Here is a 24548-nt window from a genome sequence, read left to right as displayed (position 1 = left end):
CTGCAGTAGATACCGTATGTGTTTGAAAGAATGGTCTTCACATGTGTTGCTATCGAAGTATTCTCAAAAATCTAACACAATCTTTCCAATTAAGGTTTTTTTTGTTTTTTTTGTTTTTGTTTTTGTTTTTTGCTTTTAGGTAAAAGTCGCTAGAAGATAACCCAGCCAACGGTTACTAACCAAGCAGGATATATTTTATTTTCATTATCATGTCTTTCAGTATGTAATAGTGTGTGGGAATGACCTTGGGAGAATGGGGGTTGATGCTGCCTTTAATCAAGTAAGAGAGGGTTCAGCCTGCAGTTGCATGATGGATGGAGAAGGAAACTCAGAAAGACCCCTCCTAACTTCAGAGGCTATAAAAAAGAGTGAGAAATATGTACTATCAGACTTCCAAGATCCTATTAATGTGGACCTGGAATAAAGCAGAATTAGCTCATCTGGTTGTGTTTCCTCTCTAGTCTACCTATAAAAGCTGACACACTATCATGATCATTACTGTGCTTGTGTTCAGTTTATGAGTTTCCAAGATCTTTTGGCTACCATGAAGTTGTCTAATTCAGCAGGGTACTTTTTATGTCCTCATGCATCTGATGCATCTTGTAAACATGTTACTTTTTAGGAATGAAATGAATTTAAATGAAACCATTTAAATGTGAATTCAGAGATTAACAGAATGTATCTAGTGTCAATCACAGTATGGATCAAAGATATTAATTCATTGTCAAAACTGGCTTGGTATGAGAAGGTCTTATTGATGCAGTATGGTCCCTTCTATTGCAACTTCATTTCATTTCTGTCCTAGAGAAGATATCTCATATGTGGAGGCTTTTTCTGAGATATGGACATCTGATTTCTAGAATTCTATTTCAACAAAGAATCTCCAAAGTTAAAGAAGACATCCTACAACGCTTAGTGCTCTACCTCTGACAATCACAGAGAATGAAGATAAAGAGCAAAATCTTCATCTGCATCACCACTTAGAATGCTTGGTTAAAGATGATTGACCAAAGAACCCAAAAAATGGGAGAGGAAGAAAAAGAAATAGGCTATAATTGATACAATGGAAAATTAGTCCACACAGAAACTATCTTGATGTTGACTATGGAGATTCTCAGTTATCCAGGTCATGGTTTTCCCAAAAGTGCTTTTTCAAAAGACAACTGGATTTGTTTTGCCCCTGAAGATGTTTCGCTTCTTATCCAACAAGCTTCTTCAGCTCTGAAGCTTGACATGCTTCAGCTTCTTCAGCTTCTTCAGCTCTGAATTTTGATGTTGCTCAGTGCAGATTAATAACGCCTCATGGAAAAGCATCTGAGAGTATTTCTCTTAGAACATGGATATCCTGGGGCCAGGGAAGTCTGGCAGAATCTACATCTCTGCCTCATCTTCATGAAACTGATAGGAGCCAAGGGCCATTTCAAGCATTCCATGTAGGCACATCATCTCTATGAGAAACAGATGTGCTTAGAAATGCTCCTCATTATCAGTGCAAAGACCTTATAAGGACAAGTTCTAACTGACATAAAGAACCCAAAGAACCAGGCTGATTTTCAACAGTGAGCAAAGGACCTATTCTGTCCCCGTCTCACACACGCACACCAGCAGTCGACCAAGAGTTAAAATAAACCAGCAGACAAGAATTTCCTTTGATAACAGAATTGGCAGCAACCCAGTGGCTGCTTGCCAACAGTCTTTACTTACAAAGGGAGGTTTATCTCCTCCGACCGAAACATCAAAGTCCACAAAAGCCAAAGAATAGTCAAGTCCAGTCCAAAAAATCAGTCCAAGCAGAGCATATAACAAAGTTCCAGAAATGCAGAATGACTTGCTAGCTTTCAGTTTTGTCCGACACAAAGCCTGAATGGCCTTTTATCCTCTGTGGGGTGTGGTCCAGTGACTCAGCTTAATCTCTGGCACGCCTCCTTCTCTGCTGCGCGCGCTTGTCTTTCCGACGCTGTTGGGGATCCAGCCAAGACTTATCTCAGTCGCTGTCTAACTGCGGCTGCTTGGAAATGCCTGGCTCCTGGCCTATCTATTCTCCTTCGGAAGATACCTGAGGCATTGCCAGAGAGGAGGGTCCTGGAGAGGGAGGCCTTGCCAACTCCTCTCCTTCACTTTCGGAGTCTTCTCCCTCTGATAAGATGGGCTCGGGGGTCAGAGTCACAACAGGACCTCAAGATTTTCTGTTTAAACTGACTTCACTCTCCCTTCAATATAAAAAGGAAATTATATTCCAAGGGCCTATTGTAATTAGTTTATTCTTTGACATAAGGCTGAGTTTTAATCGCTATTTTGACTTCAAGTGTAATTGATTCCATTAGACATTTCTAGAAAAAAGACATTCACTGGAGTCTAATAGGAAAGGAATACTCAAGTCAGGAGATCATTATTATGTATTATATCTATAATAAGATAGAGCTATAGCCAAACCTGTGGGATGTGTCTCCTAGCTTGGCCTACCTCAAAGAGTTTACATACAGGTGGCAAAGCTGAAGAAGTGGAAATTAGCACTTTCAAACATAGAAAATGGTACTTATTCTGATATTGTAAATTCAAGGTAAGTAGGAAAAAAGGATAATGTAAAAAATAGGTATTCTACTACCAAGGTGCAGGATTTTTCTCCTCACAGACTATATGTAAATAAGGTTAGAGGTCATAAGAAAAGTATCCGTGCGTCCCAAGAAACTGGATTGCTAGCTGAAATTTATTTTAGAAAAAAAAATATCAAACCACATCTTAAGAAAGCAGAGATTTTGCCGCTGATTAGTCAGCAAAGGAATTATTCCTTACTTTTTCACCTGGAACGCCAATTGGACCTTGTGGACCTGGGAGTCCCTGTGGAAAACATGAAAAACACACCATAAGAAATCTAAACACTCACAGAACTACTTTCTCTAGAGTTGTATCATTAAAAAGAATTCTTTCCTCAGGAATCGCTTTTTAATGAAACACAATTAAGAGTTAGAGAAAACAAGATAATTGTAAGAACTATCACACTGGCAGTTCTGCTGGCAACAGGGTTGTCATATGATCCACGATGAAACTCTCTTATACTATTGCTATTCTTGTTGGTACCAAACCGTCATCTCTTCCCCACCCCTCCCACTCCCCACCTTAAAAAAACTAATTATATTTGGAAGATTTGGGAAAAGGTAATGTAAACATTTATTCCTTTTTATACCAGGAACATGTTTAAGATAAGAAAGGAAGTAAGAGCATATTCAAACTTTTCATGCTCGACTCTCTTGAATGTTTTCTTAATGGCAAACGCTATCAAACAAGGGCTTACCTGTGGACCTGGAATACCTTGCTGCCCATGTGGTCCTGGTTCCCCTTGTGGACCCTGTTTTATAACAAATGCACAGGAGAATATTAATCCCTTCGTTATATCACATCATCACTTGAAAAATACACGGCCTTTACAGAAAAGGTGGAGGAATTATGTATTGATTTCTCCTCCAGACTTTTTTTGTTCCATGGAGACGTCAAATCATAATTGGCAGTATAGATCAATTAATCTGTGTCCTCTTTAGCACCCCAACTGATGTGTGAGTAGATAGACAGAAGACTCATACGAAGGATAAAATGCAGTTTTTATCCACAATATCTAAGAAATATACAAATAAACTTAAAGCACTGAAGACACGAATAGGAGAATTATCAACTTGTAGGTTGTTATTTTAGATTTCTTTGAAAAAAACGTATTTACCTCAGCTACCCAAAGAGAAAAGAATTGAATTGAATCTACATACCAGGTTTCCTTTTGGGCCTGGTGGTCCATCAACACCTGGGATTCCCTACATTAAAAAAAAAACCCAGAAAAACTAATATAGGTCACCACCACGTTCAAAGGAAATTTCAAAATTTCAAGGTATTTGTTTTTGAAATACATACAGGTTGTCCTGGTAGTCCTGGAGTTCCTCTGGGCCCCAATAACCCTCTTGGACCCTGTGAGGAAAAATGTTGCTCAGGGTTAGTTTTTTGGTTCACAGAATATACTTTAAACAATGTAACTGAAAGACCTCCAACAAAACCCAAAGAAAATGGCAAAGGTTAAACAGCTCTGTAACTAATTATTATCAATCACTGAGATAAATAATTCAGTCTTCCTCTTCTTCCTGTTTTGTACAATGGAAAAAGTACATAAATTGTAATAGTGGATCTAAGGCCTTTCTTTTTCCTGTTTGCCTTGACAAGGTGCAAATTGTTGAGAGAAATATCCTCAAAAACTGGTCTGTGGACCACCAACAATCTACATAAGTTCACTACATTCATAAGCCAGGGATCTTGCACTGCTGTAGCTTAGCTTTTCCATGTATGCTGAACAGCCCCAATTTCCAATGCACAAAAGCCAGCTGATTTTTAAGAAAAAAGCTAAAAGCTGGTCCATTGAAATGCACAAGTGATAATACTATTGTGTTTTCCCCAAAATAAGACCCAACCAGAAAATAAGCCTTAGCATGATTTTTCAGGATGCTCATAATATAAGACCTACCCCCAAAATAAACCCCAGTTAAGATCATCAGCCTGATGGACACATTTAGTACTGTATTTCCCCAAAAATAAGACCAAACCAGAAAATAAGACCTAATGTAACTTTTGGAGCAAAAATTAATTTAAGACCTAGTCTTATTTTCAGGAAATATGGTACCTATGTGAGAAACGTGACAACATTGGGTAGATCTTGAATGAGGCTATCTAATGCAAATCTGTATATATGCTGTGCTAAGTGGAATTTTGATCTCATGTAGGCATATCAGCAAGAATGCATAAGGAACACAATTATCAATTATTAGCCCAAAACACACATTCTGTTAGAAAGAAGTTCCCTGAGGATGGGCTCCAGTTTGAGTTCGAAAGCTTTGAAGACTAAACCTTTGGTCCCTATGACCGACCCAGATTGAATCCTTCAACATTATCCTAGGACATGTATATTTGCCTTCATTTGTGACAGTTATCAATGGGACTTTATTGCTGTGAAGATCTCATCCCACCTGCTTATTACTAAGACATTTCTACTACAAAACATTCTTGGCTAGCAAATTATGTAAAATAATTAATGAGATAAGGGAATATTTATTTCTGGAGTACAGATAGTCCTTGACTTACAAACACAATTGAGTCCAAAATTTCTGTTGTTAAGTGAGGCATTTGTTAAGTGAGTTTTGCCCCATTTTAAGACCTTTCTTGCCACAGTTATTAAGGGAATCACTGAGGTTGATAAGTAAGTAACACAGTTGTTAAGTGGGTTCCCCATTGATTTTCCTTGTCAGTCACAAAAGTTGATCACATGACCTTGGAACACAGCAACGATTATAAGCATGAACCAGTTGCCAAGCATCTGAATTTTGATCACATGATCATGGGGATGCTACGAAGTTCGTAAGCGTGAAAAATGGTCATAAGTCACTTTTTTTCAATGCTGTTGTAACTTTGAATGGTCACTAAATGAACTGTTGTGAGTTGAGGACTACCTGTAGTTTTTTGTACAAAATTGAGTTTAAAATGGCCTTTTAAATTGAGCAGGAAGGCATACATGACAGAAATACAACCACAATCTTATCTTAATTTGCCAAATAATATGAACATTAAAATTCTTAAAGATAAAAATGTGAGGGAGCCGATATATGTTTAATTGGGTGTTCCACACATCTACTAAATGCTAATTTAGTTGTCCACTAGCTTAAATGAAGTAGAACATTGACCACCTCCCATTAGGAATTTTATTCTGTTTACCCTTTTAACTTAAAAAGCAATAATATCAACAAATGAACATAAGAGCCTGGGTGGCGCAGCAGACTAAAGCACTGTTAAGTAACACCAGCTGCCTGCAATTACTGTAAGTTCAAATCTCACCAGGCTCAAGGTTGACTCAGCCTTCCATCCTTTCAAGGTAGGTAAAATGAGGACCCGGTTTGTGGGGGCAATAAGCTGACTTTGTATAAAAAAGAACATCGCTTGGGGAGAGGGGCAAAAGCCCTACTAAGCAGGTATATACAAAAGTATGAAGGCTATTGCTTAACGCATTGTAAGCCGCCCTGAGTCTCTGGAAAAGGGCGGCATATAAATCAAACCAATAAATAAATAAATAAATAAATAAATAAATAAATAAATAAATAAGCGTACAATGTCAAAAACAGACCATCTTGTGAGAAAAAAAGTGAGGTAATCAACTAAAGAATGTAATTTTAGTCTAGCAAAAATATATCTAACAAAATCAAAAGGACCTTTGTTAGTTTTCTAAACACACAACTGACCCCTAATCATAATAAAAAATTTCAGCCCAGCTACCCTAGTCAGAGCATATGTTGGAAAGAATCAAACTAGCTTCCCTAATCCAAGAAATCCAGTCTGTATTGTCATTACTTATTCTCAGTCCTTAAAGAGGATTATATAAATGAATGGGTTCCTAATAAGGCTTCTTTAACAGAAATCTTCCAATTATTTATTTTGGAACAACAGTAACATATTCCTCTTTTCGATACATGTATTTATAACTGTGGAAGCCCATTTTATTCAGTGATTAAAGACGCTGAACTAGAAATCAGGAGACTGAATTCTTGTCCTGCCTCGGTGACTTTGAGCCAGGCGCTCTCTCTCTCAGCCTAGGAAGGAGGCAAGGGCAAATCACTTCCAAAGGAAACTGCATGGATTTGTCCATATAGTCAGCAGGAGTCAAGACTGACTCAAAGGTATAAATATATATTTACAATTATATATAGTAATGTGCTTTCAGAGCTCCAAAAAAGTATATAGTTTAAACTGAAAATTAAGGGATTCAAATTCCAAAGATGCCATTTTGAGAGCAATTTGAAAAGCCACAATTTGAAAAAAAACTGATCTTTTTTCTCAAATCAAGGTCATCTCAACTTTGAAGCTCTGAACTTTTTTCCTATTCCCAACATTAAGACATGAATGGTGTGAGTTTCCTTTCCTAATCCATTTTGAGGATTCTGGGATCAATAGAAAGGAACCATACAAGTTATTCATTTTTATCCAGAATCATTTTTTTTTATTTAAAAAAAATATGGACAGCATATACCTACATGCAAAAGTATATGCATAAGAACTTTAGAACCAAGAGGGAAAATAATTTCTATTCTTTGTTGCATACATATATTAAACCACAGACTTTAGAATATGCCATATATGTGATGGAGTAGTTTTCTTCTATGGCAGCCAATAAATTCTAAAAAATCAACATGAATTCTGTATTTATTCATTTAAGAGGGATCCCTAAATCCTTGCAGGGATAAAATTCCCTAAGCGGGACTTGTGGTGAAATTCACTAAAATTAAATAAGCAAGTGGAGGAAAAAATGGCCATGACTATTCATAAATAAAAATATAGATGTATCAATAAGAAAGGGAAATAGCATTAGTTTACTTCAATGAGGGATAAAGAACTAAAAACTGTTTATAAACAAATCAGACGTATCAGCTGAATTTGTCCCCTAATTATATTTGATTCCAAAATGAAGCTCTGGATGGACTATAGTATGTTTTTTTCAGAGACAAATAGATTCACAACAAAAGCAATCATGATTACTAAACAAAGAGAAAGCTTTGCTTACAGATTCACCTGGAAGGCCTCTTGGTCCAACCTCACCATCTTCTCCCTTATTTCAAGAAAGGCAACATTGAAAAGGGTTAAGCATGAAAGAAACACCTCCTTTAAATTTTTATTTTGCAGGTGAGGGAAGGAAAGAAGGAACACTATGAATGACATACCCTCATTCCATCTTCCCCAGGAGATCCAGGAGGCCCTTGTGGTCCACGATCTCCCTGAAGAAAAAACATGATAAAATCACATTTTGGGGAAGAGATAAAAATGTATGCTGATGCACGTGTTTGAGCTTTATGCTGGCATGTCAGGACATGGCTCCGCTAAAAAGGCACAGATCTCTACATTTTTTATCACACTGCAGATGCTTCTATTGAAGGCTGGATTCAAAGTATTGGCCATAATCCAACACAAGAATAAAATATGTTTAAACCCATTGAAATGAAAAGGTTGAAACACATCTAATTCTGCACTAGATAGTGGACAATATTTATTCATTCTCTTACAAACAACACACAATTCTAAAAACGCTGCATAGCTTTCCACATTTGCCAACCCTGCTTATTTGGATGTTTAGAAATAAGAACAAAGTTTCTATGGAGCCAAAACAGTTTAGCATTTCTTGAGAAAATCAGAGTAATTTTATACCTATATGTTCAGCACTTAATGACAACAACTGTAAATATATCATACTTTTCAAAAGAATTTGCAAATCATGGATGAAGGCATCAAACCAAATCACAATTTAACAGTTCATGCATTCCCCTCTGTTCTCTGGTACACCTGTGATGCACAGTTGGAAAACATTTGTGTCCATGTTTTCTTAACCACAGTTTGCTATATCATCCAGACAGTGGTGGAATTCAGCCAGTTTGGGCCAGTTCAGGCGACCCGATAGTTAAATTGCTGGCTGGCACCGCCCCTTCCAGGAGTCTCCATGTTCCCCATTTTTGCTCCCAGAAGGCTGCAGAGAGGCCTCCTAGGCCCAAAATAGGGCGTGGGGAGTGCGGCATGCTCCCCCCAGGCCGTTTTTTCTCCCAGGAGGCTGCAGGGAGGCCTACTAGACCCAAAATGGAGCACGGGGAGGCAGCACACCCCCCCCATGGCCTGTTTTTGCTCCCAGGGGGGTGCAGAAGGCCGAATGCTGCCTGTATCACCCCCTGGCCACGCCCACCCAGCCAGTCATTAGGGCAGAGAACCAGTTGTTAAATTATTTAGATCCCACCACTGCATCCAGCTGCAGAAACTATGGTTAATCACTTCCACGGAAAGTTAAGTATTGAATTAACAGGGAAAGCAATGTTTGGAAAACCTCATCCAGGCAGTGGTAAAGGAGAAGAAAAGAAAAGACTCATAAACCCAAGTTCACTATGATTTATCCTCAATATTTCAACTATGCTTTTGTCTGGTATTCAAACACAGTTATTAATTTCTAATTGAATGCTGAAATATTAAGCGAAGTTCCTTCTGGAGGATGACAGTTATGTTTCCTAGGTAGCAAAAAATTGTGTCTGAATTCAACTCAAAAGCTTTTGGATCTTTGAGGTTTAGAATGAAAAAACCTCTCTCTCTCCCTCCCGCGATACACACACACACACACACACACACACACACAAACATATATATATATATATTCTATACACACACTGCATACACGCACAGTAAATAATCTAAATGTATTTCAAATTTGCAATCCATACCAAATCTCTCATAAAAGTTTGATTATTTGAAATTTAGATTGCAAAGGTTTGTTTTCCCTAAATTAATGTTCCATTTTTGAAATGTATTGTAACTTATGCATATAGGAAGATTCTAATATTGATGCGACTGTTTCCAGATGCAGAAAAAAAGATGTCAAGAAATTAGTATCAAAGGTGACATTAAATATGCAAGGAACATAGCCCTGGCAAATATATTCTCAACAACGGGATCATAAGAGACAAGAAAGAAGTTAACAAACAACGAGTGAGAATAGTCACAATCTCACTTTACTTCTTATTTGTAGGGAACTTTGAATAATTGGATCTCTAGGCAGTCAGAACTAGTTGAAAAAAATATGTGCTTCCTAGACTAATGTACAAATTAAAATTATGTTTTGGCTCAGAAACTTTTCAAAATACCTAAAAACATAGTTTGTGACCTATACATCTAGATAAAAAAATGTCAATGCTTATTTTGTGCAAAAATTTAAACATATTTTAAATTTTCTTACAGATTTTTTTAAAAAATTGTATAATAATATGAACACACAGTGTTCCCAGATTGTAAATGAACACATGTAAGAACATCAACAAAAATAGAGTGATTGAGAATTCTTTCTTATATACATTTTTGTATGCAAAATGTAACACATTTTTCACTGATAAAAGAATCCAAAAGTATATTTAATTCTTACTTGTATTAAGCTTCTCAAATGAGATAGTTCTATACATTGAGTTCAAGAGATCTTTCATTTTGTGAGCTAGATGTAGAATTCCTGTATAAGTTTAACTGACTAAGAAGCCTCATTTCAAGTAATAAGGATAAAAATGTGAAAGATGTATATAGGCTGTGGAATATATATATTACTCTTCAATTACTTAGCTCCCTTGGCTAGAAGAAGACAAGAGTACATACATCAAGGTAAAATAGGATTTGTATGGTAGGCTGGCTAGAAATTCTGGATGTTGTAATCCAATGAGCCAGAAAAGCTTGCCACAATCTATGGTTTAACAAAGCCAAAAGTAGATGAACCACCTTATAGTTTAGTGTAGGGCTGTCAAACTTGATTTCATTGAGGGCCGCATCAGGATTGTGTCTGAGCTTGGGGGGCTGGGGTGGGCATGGCCAGGGAGGGCATGGCCAGTTCAACATTACTCGTGTGATTAAATACCACTTTTGCTAGTAGTTTGTTTTGCTAGCAATTTGCCAGCAAAAACGGAGCTCGGGAGGGTTGCGCACGGCCCTTCCGGGTCTGTTTTTGCTGGCAGATGCACTGAGGGCCGGTCCTTCATTGTTTCCCCACAGGCCAGATCTAAGAAACCCGTGGGTCGGATGCGGCTTGTGGGCCTTGAGTTTGACATCCCTGGTTTAGTGTGACATATGAACAGCTCTAAAAGTCTGTCAATAATGTAGCTACAATAATGAATTTGCTTGGCAAATTCAATGGCAATGAATCTATCCACTGTCTATCCACTGCAGGATGAGGGTTTCTACCGCATGTTTCCAACCAATCCGTTCTTGAACTTTCTTTTGTCTGATGGGCCTGCAATACTTGCTGATGTCACCACTCCATCTTGTTTTAGGCCTCTTTTGTGGGTGCTTTTTATCAAGTGGAATCCATTCTAAGACTGCCTTAGTCCATCAGTTCTTCTTGTTATATACAGCTCAAAATTTCAATTGAATTCAAATTTCATAATTGTATTATTGGCTCTGAAATACCCCAAAAATCCTTTGAGAGGAAATGATATACAGGAACTTAGCTAAAATGTGTCCCTATCAACTTAGCATATGAGTCATACTTTCTTCCAATTATAGACATACATATCATTAAAAGAAGACAGTGGAGACAAGCAAAAGTATGCTTGCTATCATATTATTCAAAATTTCACATCAATTTTGCTACTACTACTACATTATTATTATTATTATTATTATTATTATTATTATTATTATTATTATTATTATTATTATTATTATTATTATTATTAAAATTTATTGGTTACTTAACTCTGATGGACTCTGATATAGAGTGTAACACAGTATTAAAAATTGAAATCCTGAATTGTTCAAGACACGAACTAATACTATTTGGGGATATTTAAAAAATACACACAGAGGTATTTCTAAAGGAGGAACTAAGAGGATATTGTAATGGCTCAACCTGACTGAAACTGTGATAATCTCATTGATTTTAGACATCAAGAATTTAAATTGAATTGAATTGAATACTTTACTGACCAAGTATGATTAGATACACAAGGAATTTGTCTCTGGTACAGAAACATTTAGTGGACATTCAAAACAACAATAAAGAGGGGAAGTAAAGAATTAAGCATGTTTCTGAATTAAAAAGTACTCCCATGTAAAAAGCTTCATAAATGAAAATAGACTGATAGAGAGAGACAGATAATATGTATATAGGGTAGTATATATACCATTGTAATTCAAAGATGTTTATCTTTTTTTCCCAAATTGCCATACTGAAATAACAAGCTTCACTGTAGGCAATATCAAACACCTATAATGTGGGTGGGACAACAGAACGGAAGGGTTATCAATGACTTTCTATAGATTTTTTTTTCTAAGTGGATCAATAAGTAAACTTGGGATATATCAGCCTGTCATTTTTAAAATGTCCATATTTTATCCTGTAGTGAAATCTAACATTTGTTACTACCGGTTCTGTGGGTGTGGCTTGGTGGTGGTGGGGGTAATGTGACTGGGTGGGCATGGCCAAATTTTTTTTTTTTACTTTTAAAACCATTTTTTCTACAACCTCTTCGGCGAAAAAAATGCTTTCAAAAGGCTCTGACGATCCAAGCTGAGTTGCCTGATCAGCAAAGACTTTTTAAAAACCTCTGCAGATCAGGCAACTCAGCTTGGATCATCAGAGGCATTTAAAAGAAAAAAACCCTTTTTTTCTTTTAAATGCTTCTAACGATCCAAGCTGAGTTGCCTGATCGGCAGAGGATTTTTAAAAAGCCTGGATCATCAGAGGATTTTTAAAAAGCTTGGATCATCAGAGGCATTTAAAAGAAAAAAAGGGTTTTTTTCTTTTAAAAGTCTTTGACGATCCCAGCTGAGCCGCAGGATCATCAGAGGCTTTTTTTTTTTAACTTTTAAAAGCATTTTTTGGCGGAAGAGGTTATAGAAAAAATGCTTTTAAAAGTAAAAAAAAGCCTCTGATGATTGTGCAGCTCAGCTGGGCATGGGAGGGGGGCAGGGATTTTTGCTACCAGTTCTCCGAACCACCCACCTCCATCGCTACCGGATCGCGTGATCCGGTCCGAACCGGGAGCATTTCACCCCTGGTTCATATCTTCCCATTGCTACCATAGGTAAGGCTTTTGTATTCATAATTCACCTAGGTCTGTGTTTCATGAGGATATGATTGTTCTGGTTTTAACATTTATAAAGCTCAAGTTGAAAAATAACCATAACGTAAGTATAAGTGAATGTGACAGTGCAAATAGTCATCTATAAATAGAAACAATATAAAGAAAAGTGCCCATGATTTTAAGGAAATGGGCACTTAAAGGTCACACAATTGCTAGCTTAGCCAAAGTGGCTTAGACAAAGACGGAGATGGAACTGTGGGAATATTTATCAGCCATGGAAAAGATTCCTGGAGTGACATATTTAAGTAGCACAATAGTGATTAATGTACAGTGCCCTCTGCTGACCATTTATTTCATTGATTTGATTTTCAAAAAACTGCACAGCTTCCTATTCAAAATGTTTATCAGCCTTATGTACTCTACAAATTAAATATTGATACACACAGCTAGGGTAATCTTCAAAGAGGTACATGAAATATAAACAGTTAATAAGAAGCCGATGCTATAGGGGTTAACATTACCCAAACTATCATTATATACATTTTTTTCAGGGTAAAAATAGTTATTTGGGGGGACGGGGACTTGCTTGTCACATGCAAACTTCCACCTGATGAAAAATGGATATTCTTTTTTTCAAAGCAGTTATGGGGTAGCCTCTAAAACTTCACTTGCTCAAATGCATTTTGCAATGTCTTTGCCACCATTGTATCCTATATTGTACAAATGAAGCCTCCTTACGTCAATCTTAGGGACATAGCAGAGTCAGAGCCGGAAAATTTTATATTATGGGATCCTTTTATGTTATTTTTTTTTTACTGCTTGTGCATATTCTACAATATGAGTGAAATGAGTTGACTTTCTGTCATATCGTGAAGAAGTTAAGTACTATAAGTCAGCGGCCCCAAACCTTTTGGGCTCCAGGAACTGGTACCATGGAGACAGGGTTTTCCGCGGACCAGAAGGGGTGTGGTTTCATGTGCTGACTGAGAGGGAAGGGGAGGGACATTTACTGCTGAACACAGGGGTGGGGTCATAGGGTGGTCCATCCTTGTCTATACTGACAATCCATAAAAGAAGAAACAATGTAAATCAGGGTTTTTCAAGCTGTATTCCACAAAAGCGGAGGGATCTGCAAGAACTTGATAGGATTTCATGAGAGATTACAGAGAAAAAAAAGTTGTCTTGAATGCAACCTTTTTTCTATCACTAGATTTTTGCCTCATAATCATGGATTCTGGGAACTTTTTTCCCCTCAATTAACTAACTAACTAATTCTTTAAAAGCTTGAAAACGTCTGATCTGAGCTACCACTTTAATCTACAGCAATATTACTGACTTCAGTAAAGAGATATTTCAATCTGGCTAATGAAAACCTGCAGACATATTCAAAGTCTACATCCCATACATATTGATTTACTATCTGTTTGATTTCCATCCCATAACTGGGCATAAATCTCACTGAACACAACATGGGAGTTATGTCAGAATAAACATATGTAGGACATGTAAACATATTGAAATCATATGGTTCTGGAAAACATCACAATTGTTTTGGACAATTCCAGATGTAGTTTTAATGTACCCACATTTTTAGATAAAGAATCATGCGTATTTTTCTTACCCTGTGTCCTTTTTCACCTGGTAGTCCAGGAAGCCCATCAAAACCTCGGTCACCCTAATAGGAATAACAATAACAATAACAGTGTGAGCAATTCTTTCTCGCATTTTATAATAATCTTGATAAATGGGTCAATCTGATAAATGAATTCTACTGTACATCTATTTTATTGATGGATACCTTTGCCCTACCTTTACCCTAAAATTGAACATTGCTTGGAATTGCAACAAATAATCATCCTAAGGATGTTATTTCTAAAACCTAATTGGAAAGAGAAAGAATATTTTCCTAGTTTAGAATAACATTTTCAAATTCTGGAAAGGTATACTTCAGATGAAACAGCAAGAAGGTTTTTTTTTTTCCTTTTCTTTGGAGCAAAAGACCTCTAAACATCTTCTCCCTTTTGGTTTGAAGACTTAGGGGAGCCAAGAAACATCTCTTTTCATTTCCAGACATTCATTCATTCAGAAGGAAAGTACATCATGAGCCTTGATAGTACAGGGGTTTAGTGCACCCTGTTATTAACACAGCTGCCTGCAATTTCTGCTGGTTTGAATCTCTCCAAGGCTCAAGGTTGACCCAGCCTTCCATCCTTTCTAAGGTAGGTGAAATGAGGACCCAGTTTGTGGGGGCAATAAGCTGACTTTGTATAAAATATACAAAAGAATGAAGGCTATTGCTTAACGCATTGTAAGCCGCCCTGAGTCTCCGGAGAAGGGCGGCATATAAATCAAATTAAAAAAATAAATAAATAAATAAAAAATAAATAAATAAATAAAAAAGTGGCTTTGTTTCTGGTATATTGCAAAGAACAAATGACATCATACAATAGCCATACTCCACCCAAGGGTTTTCCTTAAAGGTAAACTGGTTTCCTCTATTTGTTTGCTAGCCATGAAGATGCACCACTGTAGGCAAAAATGGGCAACAACTGTCTTACTAAAGCTAAGAACTTCTATGTCATGCATAATTCCTTACTGTGGTCTGCAAAGTCAGCCAGGTTCAATCATGTAATGGTTTAAAAGGAGACATCTGGTTCCTAACAAGATATCTGGACATTACAATAGCCTCCAGATAATCCAAATACATAATTACTAACCTTAGAACCTGTCTCTCCTGGAATTCCTCTTGCTCCATCTGCACCAGGACGACCCTATGGGGAAAAAAAATGTCTGTTTTGCTGGGCGAGGCCCATACTGCACATCACAAAATTAAAGAAAAAAACCATCCCATCCTATAATTCTAGAGCTATCTTTTTTTATCAAAATGACCTTTTTAATGCATCAAAACTTACTCTTTTACCAGATTTTCCAGGCAGACCAGGTGGACCTTGAACGCCTCGAGGACCCTGAAAGTATATGCATATGTAAGTGCACATGCTGTACACACACACACACGCACTCACACACACACACTGACTATTTCTGCTACACTGCATCAAGGAATTATGAGGAGATTCTCCTTCATTATAACCCACCCCAAACTACTGTAAGTCTTTAATTGATGTCAACTAGGAGACCAATAAAAATGATTTCAGATGGATTTCAAACCAAATGAGGAGTAATCATGTGGAGTTCTTGGTCCTCACTGATCTTGGTTGTTTGCTTGCAGATTTTTCACTATCCAACTAGGTAGGTAAGATCAACATCTCTGAAAGCACCAAGATCCCATAGTTCAACTCTGAGCTATATCTATTCTCTTCTGTTGGAAGAATAACTAGTTTGCAAAATTCTTCCAATATTCTTATCCACTTGAAAAGGATTAAAAAGAAAGACTTTTCCATAGCCATGAACACCCATAAAATACGATTCTTTAAACTGTACAAAATAAGTGCTTGCTAAGAAGGAAAAACAAACAGACTTATTAAACAATGGATTAAGAAATCTATCCCATATGGATTGATTAGATCCTACATTGTGTCTCTCCAGATCTGTGTCTCTCCGGGCATAAATCTCTCATTCTCTCTTCTGTGATGGAACCACAGATTTTAAATCAAAGTCTTTGCTGAATTGTTGACATTTAATATTTAAACAAGATTTCCTTCATTACTGTATATCTAGCTGTACAGTTTGAAGGAGTGGAAAAGTCTGTCAGCTTCATTTTCTATTACATTTGCTTTTTTAAAAAAGGACATTAATTCTTGAAGATTTTTTTCAAATGCCAGTAAGTTGTTTTTTAAAAAATAAATTCTCTTATATCCATACTATAAATCGCTGTTTCTCAATCTTGGCAAGTTTAGTATGTGTGAACATCAACTCTCAGAATTCCCTAGTCAGCATGGGAAGTGCACACATCTTAAAGTTGTTAAGTTTGTTAAGTTTGAGAAACACTGCTATAAATATTCTATGTATTGATTTACTATGTTTCTATAATCCTTCCTATGTGACCAGATCTCAAAGTTGTTTACAATGCAGTTTTCTAGTAGGAATAAGCAACCTATTTAACCTTTTTACATCCCGAAAATGTATTCCATGTTTGCAATTATGGGAAAATGTCTGAACAAGCAGAAGATCTGCAAAAATATTATTAGATCCATAACGCAGGGATCAGAGGACAATATCGCAGGCAACAAAAAAATACTTGGATCCTATTTGTATTTTCATGGGGAAAAGACAAAAAATAAACTAGTAGAAAGTACAAACTAAGATAGTATTCAGTAGCAAGGAACATTTGTATGGTGGGGGGGGGGGTAGAAAACAAATCATTAGTTCTCTGCAAACATAAGTCTCATAAACAGGAAATATTATTGTTACAAAGGCATACCAGGTAAACCAAAACAAACAAAACAAAAAAAGCATTGTTGGTCTTAAAGGCATTAAAATTGAGGATATGTTTATCCAACTAAACTAATGTACAATGTTTTGGGAAAAATAAGAATGAAGAAATACCAAAACAATTAAGTTGGATGTTTGAAGTCATAAAATTTCAATGTAGGTGATGGACTGCATGCAGTGATACTAGTGGTATTAGATTATACCTGGATTTAAAGACAAATTGCCTTATGAAACAATTCTCTCAGTTACTGGGACCACTCCAGTAGCTCTCTGGGACTAAAATTGAGGGACCCAGTTACAAATCTACCATTTGCATTTGTTTCTTCATTGACTCTTACCTGAGGTCCTGGATCTCCACCATCACCTTTGATACCAGATGAGCCAGGACTTCCCTACACCAAAGGAAAGATGCCCAAGAGCATACTGTTTTAGTTCAATCTGACTCACATTTTGACACAGAAAAATAAATACTTTTGTATTGCTGATTATAATTGTGATGGACATGTTCACATCAAACTAGTTCATAGTTTTATTTTCTGCATTCCAGACATCATCTTAAACCTAAAATTTACTGTCCAAGAATAAATGCCTTTAAAGATGCTGGTCAACCCCCTTCTAGTCTCAATAATAAATTGAGGCCATTTCTACTTGGATTTTGTCACCAATCTGGGTTCACACTCCTGTAATCTCATACTGATAGGAAATTATGGTCAACCTCCATTTTCAATTTGCAGTGCTGGAGCTGCCAGGCTGTTGTTCACTGTCTCTCAGTTATATGCATGTTTTAAGATTTCTCCAACACATCAATGACACGAACATGGTACATGCTGATTTTTGAGTTCTCAAGACTGGTATCAAGACAATTATGGTCCATCGTAAAGATAGCTCTGAAGTTTTAGAAAATGACAGTGGTGACTCCATGTAAGAATCCTGAAATTCTTCAGTTTCACTCCTCTAGATTTCAAGCTAAATACCTGAGAAATCCAAGCAGTGTCATTGTTCTTTCTTTCATGCTATCTCGTTGCCCCCTTTTTAAGTAAGAAGAGAAATTAAGGAGAAAGGGAGTGGACAGCCTGCTACAAGTTCCTGTCATCCATGTCAAAACAATCCCTCCAGCCCTATTGGTGAATATGTGCAGCATGTCTGAATGCTCAAATGGAGTTAGAATTAAGGATTGTAACACCTTTTTGGATTGTTCTATTTGCAGGAGTGCAAAATCCAAAATTAAGCCCACACCCAGGAAGTCTCAGAGATATTCTGAACATATATTCCAGTTGGTACATATGGACTTGGTAGGTCCTTTGGTTCCTGACAGGACTGATGTAATACAATACAATTCTGCATAGGAAAAAAAAATATTCCATATTCAAGGACAGTTCCAATGGGAAACTCTCTGCATTAGTAAGAACTCTGTTTTGTTTGCTCTTCCCTTTAAACTCTTAGCGAGATTTTCTTCTCTTTTGGAGAAGGCAGACCTGTCTGTCGTCTGTCTGCCTGCCTGCCTGCCTGCCTGCCTGCATATTTATCTATCGCAGGGGACTCTGGGCAGTACACAAACATTAAAAATAACAAGCAAGGAGTTTTGGGTTGAAATGCAAGCCCCCAAATATAATAAAAAGATAGCCAATTCAGCCTACAAATAAATAAAGGCAGAGATAGGTGAACGAGAAATTTAAGGGTAGATAGTAAGAGTAAGTATTATGCCTTGGATCTCCAGAAACAGTACTCATTCTAAGTTAGAAAACAAGCATTTTTTTAAAAAAACTATTCTTGGAATCATTGATTAAGAAGTCATTGGTGGTGGCGTTTTTGCTAGGAGAGGGGAGGATGTTACAACCAGTAGTAGAATAAAGACTGGAAGAAGAAAAAAGACTTTTGCTTACATTTTCTAACTTAGATTTAAAAAAATAGTTGGATTTCTCTAGCCCAAGTGGAAAATGGTTAAGGTAACTATTTTAATGCAATTCACACTAAGCCCTGATTCAGAATTTAAGTTCTGGCTTCTAGCCTACTTATTTCAAAGTAACTTCCACTGAAATCAGCAGCACTGATTAAATATTGCATTTGGATGCAGGGCTGGGTATTTTTTATTGCATCATTGAGCTCTGCAGAATGTGTAGCTTGCTAATTCACAAGTGTGGTCCTACTCCCTATTCATCCTGTATAACATCAGCCAGAAGTGAGAACTTTTCCAATACAGTAATATCGCTTGCCTGAAAATTGGCTACAACCTCATTCCAAAAGGAAATACACTACAATATATATATTCTATTGAAAACAGGAGTTAAACAATGGCAGCAGCAGTGAAGAAATAATTCCACAGGATCCTTTTTAGTGGTAGATGACAGAGTGGTTCTCCAGCTTCAGACATCAGTTACTTGTGGTGATCTTCTCTATCAGCAGCAATCTACAAAATCGTTCTGATAACCTGGCAAGGAAGCGCTGAATGGCAGCAGAAAAATCGGTTTTATTACCTTTTATCCTACAAATCACAGAGGCTAGAGTGGGCTAATTGTAGAGTTATCTGGGCCAAAGGATATGAATCAAAACTATGCAACTGGGGAATAGTTAACCACAATGTTTCATTTTATTCTTCCTATCCTACCCTAGAGAAGGGTAGTACTTTTTTCTTGCAGAATTTATAGTTGGGAGCATAATAAGTGGTCTTTGGATAAAGATCCCTTTGCTATGCCTCTCCCACTCCTCTTCTATGTTTTATCTGTGACAGGTGCTTTTGCAGGCCTTCCCTACTTACATTTCAGTTGTTCGTTTATTGGCTTTAAAATATTCTAGTGGATGGCAGCCTGTAAATTAACAAATAATGCTATACTTTCCAGACTAGCTATGCTGAGCGTATGCTAAATAAAAAGCTAGAGGAACCCAATCTCACATCACCATATCCCAGAAGTTTTTGGTTGGGGATTTTAAAACGAACAAACTAGATTTAGGAATTTCTAAAACAACCTATCTGTTGGGACTTTGCTTTGCTTGTAAACAGGAGAATATCTCAAATGCTTACTATGAAGGCCTTGCAGGCAATTAATTGTTGACATATCTTTTCCTCCCACTGCTTCTTCTTTTTGGAAAAATGGTTGTCATTTCACTACCGACAGACTCTTGCATGAGAAAATGCAAGACATTTTCCAAAAGAAGGTACCTTCTCTGTGGGATATCATAACTCTCCACCCATTATTTTACAAAGTTACCCGCCTCCATTTTCTAAATCTCCTTCACTCCAGGAAGAAAAGAATTGAATATATCCTTTCTGAGGTCTTGATTGGTAGAAAAATCAGTTGTTGTCTATAATAAAATATGGCGCTTGGGACTAGAGACTGTGAGAAAGATTCGTTGAGGTCTACACTGTAAAGCACGGGTGTCAAACTCATGGCATCACTTTGCCCTCAAGTGATGTTTCGCAATATTTTTCCCATTCGCGGAGCTGAGGTGGGTGTGGCCTGTGTGTGACTCATCCAGCCTGCAGGCTGCCAGTTTGACACCCCTGCTAAGGTCTCTACTTTACTTAATCAGTCAACACAGTAAATATTTCCCATCACCACTGCTATCAGAAATGTCACTACTTTTACAAAGCTTTCTGTCCTTCACAAGTTTTCAATTGTAGTTCCCAAATATATGTTAATTTTTGCAGTGAGAGAATTAGAAAAATATTTAGAAGTGGGGTTGTTTTCATGGACAAAACCAAAAAAAAAAAAAAAAGTTTTGGCTTATTTTTTTATCAAGAAAACTGCAGCACATGTTCAAATGTAATTCCCACTACAGAGTTGTCAGATTACTCATATTGCTTTCAGGCACCTCCAGCACTGCTTGATGTCATAACAAAACCTTGTTGTTGTGATTGTTAAATAGAAAGAATATAACACTCTTGTTTCCTCAACTATACATAGCAATGCCCCTACCCAATGGATTCAGGTTTTCATTGTACTTATCATTCTACCTGCACAGCTGACAAAAACAGTTCGTGTTTACAATGTATTTTCATCAGCACATCCCTGAAGCCTGATGTCTTTTGGCCATGTCGGACATCAGCCATCTAATCACCAATTAACATGGCCTTTGGGAATTATGGCAACTGGGACAGTCCAGGACATGTAAAGAATTCTGGGCTAAAGAACAGCTACCATTTTTCTTCCAATGAGCTGTCATGGGAGCCCCTAAAATGACTGTGCTGGCTAACCTGCTTTTGCAAATCAGGGAAACAGCTCACTACATTAGGAACTAAATATATTGTTTCATTCTGAATGGCATACTTCCTCTTGACCTTTATGTCTAAGTGTTTTTCTACCTCGGTGTAATTACTGAGGTTCCTCGGGAGACTACTAGGTTTATGCAAAGTCTGTAATCTAGGTTGTAATAAGTATCATTTTATATTGTTGTAAATACACTTGGATAGCTTGGAAAGAGATAGTAACTGCTTAACTGCAGCATTTAAATGAATCATTTTGATTATCTCTGTCAGCAGAGTATCCGTTTCGTAAAAGAGGAAACCATCATTAGAAGAAAATTGTCCAGGTAATTTAACAACTGCAGAGCTAGTGTTCTGCTTTTGTCATTTAAACATTTAAAATGCTGGCAAATGTCAAATCTCTATCCAGTGAGTCTATAATATAGAGGTCTGCAATTTTGCTCTGCTTGTTTTCCAAACTAGACAACTGGGACATTCTGTTTTAAATAGAATGTCATTTTAAACTTCAGGCTGAAACCAGAATCTCCAGTATTCGCCTTATTAAATCATGTATTTAAATAAACTTAAATAATTAAGTGGGGGGGACCTCCTATTTTGTAATAGGAGATAAAGTTCTAAATCATTTTTCCCCAATACAAATAAGACAAAAGTGGAGGACATTAACCCTTCAAAAATTGCAGAAATTCCAAGGGGACAAATAAGCGTATTGAGAAATATGTTAACCATCAAATGAAAATATATATATATATATATATATATATATATATAATTTTATGTAGAGAGCCCGTGTCCAGGCCAAGGTATACTGGATTCCAGTAAAGGACCATATGGAAACACCCTATTCTTGCAGCTGAATCTCATTTTAGCCTTGATTATGGGACCACACCCTTTATTGCAACCTGGGATGGAGGTTAATTTAGGAGTATGCAGAAATGTCCAGTTTTGTGTCTTTCAGTATTTGACAACTTCTTAGTATCTGTTGCCTCAGGCAGACATTTCATTCTGCTTAATATAAGTCTGAGCAGCTCAGAGACTGTATAAACGTCTGTCATGTAATTTCAAAATCCCCATAAGTTATGCTCCTCAAATTCATTTGGCAAAATACCAAACAACAGAAGAGTGATTTCCAAACAAATTTCAGTGGAGAGCAAATATAAAGGACATATAAACCATGAGAACAGCCAATAATAATTTTTAAAAGCAAAACACAAACCAACCCATGCATGATTGAAAATCCTAGCTCCATTCAGTCATGTAATGTTGTTGCACGATTATATCTTCCTCTGCAGTCAATTGCTGCCTAATTTTGTTTTAGAATGTGCTTTCTTGCTTCTAAAAGGTTGCCTGTTCCCAAACTTAATGCTAGGGACAGTTTCTAGACAGACTAATAAATCACTCTTATTAAAATCCCAGCCAATTAAATGGCATTGCAACTAAGGTAAATCATTTATGAACCACAACTTTGGATAACAATTGTTTTGCATACCACAGGACCAGGTCTTCCAGTAAGTCCCATTGGACCAGGGGGGCCTCTCATTGCAATCTGTAATATAAACAAAAATAAATATTTAACTTGCTAAACTACTCATAACCTCCAACAAATAGAACAATTGCAAATTAACTATTTAATTATGTAAACATTGTTTAGCCTTGCTACATTTTATGAGGATCACGATGCATCATGACTCTGGCATGATACAGATAAAACCCCAAAAGTTAATTTTAGTAACTCTTGGATTTTACAAAAATAGGAAGCAATGTCCCTTATGCAAAACTGAGTAAGATAAACACACCTATTATCTAATCCCTCTTCCCAAGAAGTCAGGAAAAAGGGTGAGTTTTTCTTCATTGAACTTTCACAAATCTGTTAAAGATGTCTAATTTGATCATATGGCCATGGAAAAAAGTATTTAAAAAGTGCTAGCATCTGTTCTTGAAAAGGACCCACCCACCCGAACCCACCCCCCCAAAAAAGAAAGAAATCAAGGGTAGAACATTTTCAGCAAATAGTGCTCAATGCATACATGTTCTTGTTTTTGTTACCTGTAAAGAATAAGGAAGATGACTTGACTGAGATATGCAAGTGCTATTATCTAGGCTATAGAGGCTAAAGCAGTTTTTAAGTCTAGAATGTTCAGATAACACTTGGAAGTGATTCATTCAGACACCTCCCTAATTCACTGAACTATAAGAATGAGAAACAGCACAACCAAACTTGCAAGATTCGAGTTATGACCATAATGGAGTCTGCTTAGCACAATCTGGTCATAAGAAAGGATGGTCATAAGAAAACATTGCAGTCTTAAGGGAACCACGGGCTGGTTTTGCCAAAAATTGGAATTAAAGGATGGTTTTTAAAACATCATTATAAAACATGGCCACAGGACAAAAGGATGCTGCAAACACCTGTAAATGTGGCTCAATTGCCAAGCACCTGAAGTATAGCCAAGTGACTGTGGCGGGGAGGGCTGATTATCAGAATTTTGAATTCAGATTGTAAGAACCCCCCTTTGGTAGTTCCATTATACTTTTGAATGGCCACCAAGCTAACAGTCATAAGTCAAGGACTACCTGTATCAAGGTAGGAGGAAATCAGGAGATTCAGGCAGTTCAAATGAGAATAAATATTTATTAGCAGCTTAAACTCTCTACAGGATCAAAGGAAATGCACAGGAGATAAGAGAGGCATTCAAGGTGGGATGAACTTAGATCTCTTGCAGGTGCACATGGACTTGTGACTTATGACACGTTTGACCCAGAGGTGGTATTCAGCAGGTTCTGACCAGCTCTGGACAACAAGTAGCAGAAATTTTGAGTAGTTCGGAGATGTTCTGTCCCCGTCTCACACACACACCCCCACAGACAGGCAACAGTTAAAGAACTCAGCCGACAGCAGTTTATCCGGTATCAGAATTGGCAGCAACCCAGTGGCTGGCTGCCAGGTATTCTTTACTCACCCAGGGGGGAGTTTCTCCCTTCGTCCGGGAACAAAGCCAATACACAATAATCAACAAAGTCCAGTAAATACAAAGAAGGTTGTCCGATATCCGTTTTTTGCTTGTCACAGAGCTGAACCAGCCACCATAGCCTCTTTTATACCCTGTGGGGTGTGGTCCAGTGACTCAGCCTAATCCCTGGCACGCCTCTTCCTCTGCTGCGCGCGCTTATCTCTGTGACGCTGTCGAGGGTCCAGCCAAGACTCATCTTCCTCATTACTGTCCACCTGTGGCTGTGTGGACGTGCTTGGCCCTGGGCCTATCTCTTGACCTTCGGAGGACACCGAAGGCATTGCCAGAGAGGAGGGTCCTGGAGAGGGAGGCCTTGCCAACTCCTCTCCTTCACTCTCAGAG

The 24548-nt window shown here is 37.4% G+C and overlaps 1 protein-coding gene across 1 annotated transcript in view; it reads right to left on the bottom strand.

Annotated features, from left to right (window-relative positions):
* Positions 1–24548, bottom strand: part of COL11A1 (collagen type XI alpha 1 chain) — a 297225-nt gene that overhangs the window by 137550 nt on the left and 135127 nt on the right. Inside the window, exons 15-25 of the mRNA XM_070941067.1 lie at positions 22685–22741; positions 17336–17389; positions 15518–15571; positions 15323–15376; positions 14227–14280; positions 7734–7787; positions 7577–7621; positions 3898–3951; positions 3756–3800; positions 3293–3346; positions 2794–2838 (exon numbers count right to left, since the gene is read on the bottom strand). Coding sequence (XP_070797168.1) covers positions 2794–2838; positions 3293–3346; positions 3756–3800; positions 3898–3951; positions 7577–7621; positions 7734–7787; positions 14227–14280; positions 15323–15376; positions 15518–15571; positions 17336–17389; positions 22685–22741 — 570 coding nt within the window. The remainder of the gene's footprint in view (positions 1–2793; positions 2839–3292; positions 3347–3755; positions 3801–3897; positions 3952–7576; positions 7622–7733; positions 7788–14226; positions 14281–15322; positions 15377–15517; positions 15572–17335; positions 17390–22684; positions 22742–24548) is intronic.

This window comes from Pituophis catenifer, unplaced genomic scaffold (genome assembly GCF_029215685.1).
Source record: "Pituophis catenifer annectens isolate HBS135680 unplaced genomic scaffold, rPitCat1.0.hap2 SCAF_3, whole genome shotgun sequence".
In the NCBI taxonomy this organism is placed as follows: Eukaryota; Metazoa; Chordata; class Lepidosauria; order Squamata; family Colubridae; genus Pituophis; species Pituophis catenifer.
The sequence above is the reverse complement of the archived record's forward strand: the minus strand, read 5'-3'. Positions and strand labels throughout refer to the sequence as shown.